Raw genomic sequence first — 1,177 nt, 5'->3', positions numbered from 1 at the left:
GTTTACAACACAGGTGTGTGTGTGTTTACAACACAGGTGTGTGTGTGTTTACAACACAGGTGTGTGTGTGTGTGTGTTTACAACACAGGTGTGTGTGTGTTTACAACACAGGTGTGTGTGTGTTTACAACACAGGTGTGTGTGTGTGTGTGTTTACAACACAGGTGTGTGTGTTTAACACCAGGCTGCTCAGCATCCTGACACAGGTCAAAGGTCAAAGGTCAAAGGTCAGGGCCTGACAACATATTTTATCTGAAGGAACCAGAAGACGTCTGGACCAGAATGGAAGAATCAAGGTGCTGCAGTGGTCCAGTCAGAGTCCAGAACCTGAACCTGAACCTGACTGAAACCCTGAGCTGGACCTTCAGAACCTCCTGTACTCTGGAGGGAATATTAGATCTTTATTATTCACACCAAACAGGTAATAATAAACATTTAATGACAGGAACCTGCTTCAGTCGCCACTAACCAATAGGAACAGGTGTTACAAAGCTCCTCCTTAGGCTCCGCCCCTCATGGTCATGTTCTCTGAGTTCAAAACCAAAAACTTTAAGAGTTCTGACACGAGAGCTTCTGTTTGATTGAATAATAAAAACACTAAATTACCTCCATAATATATAACCTGCTCAGGAGGATCTGGACCAGGATCTGGACCAGGATCTGGACCAGGACCAGGTTTTCAGCCTTTTATAAAACTTCTGTTTTTGTTGATTAAAGACAAAGAGTTTTCCTGACCTGGACCTCTCCACTGTGACTCTTCCTCCTCTTCCCCTCCTTCCTCTTCTTCGTCCCCACCACTGTGGGCTGCAGCTGGCTCCTCCTCCTCCTCCTCCTCACCATCTTCATCATCCGGCCCTCCTCCTCCTCCTCCTCCTCCTCCAGAGTCCTGCGTCCTGGACTCTGAAATCACAAAGAGTCAGAGTTAAACCATCAGCAGGGACACGAGTCTGTCACCTCAGCAGGCTCATGTGCATGTGAGCGTGCACGTGATTCTGATCACATGCACGCTGTGATTCTGATCACGTGCACGCTCTCTGTGTCACTACAGCTCATCAGTATCAAAGATCTTCACCTGCGTTTCTCCGCTCATCTTCATCATCCAGCTCCACTGAATGAAGGTGGATGAGTTACACACACACACACACACACACACACACACACACACACACACACACACA

At 47.3% G+C, this 1,177-nt stretch overlaps 1 protein-coding gene across 1 annotated transcript in view; it reads right to left on the bottom strand.

Moving 5' to 3' along the window:
• Positions 1-853, bottom strand: part of LOC106529145 (zinc finger protein ZFPM1) — a gene marked incomplete at both ends in the record, with an annotated part of 12,554 nt that extends 11,701 nt beyond the window's left edge. Inside the window, 1 exon segment of the mRNA XM_014024481.1 lies at positions 735-853. Within this exon segment, the coding sequence (XP_013879935.1) occupies positions 735-853 (119 nt within the window).
• Positions 854-1,177: the final 324 nt, after the last annotated feature.

The sequence above is a fragment of the Austrofundulus limnaeus genome, unplaced genomic scaffold, assembly GCF_001266775.1.
Source record: "Austrofundulus limnaeus strain Quisiro unplaced genomic scaffold, Austrofundulus_limnaeus-1.0 Scaffold424, whole genome shotgun sequence".
Classification (NCBI taxonomy): domain Eukaryota; kingdom Metazoa; phylum Chordata; class Actinopteri; order Cyprinodontiformes; family Rivulidae; genus Austrofundulus; species Austrofundulus limnaeus.
This window is presented reverse-complemented; position numbering and strand designations above follow the sequence as displayed.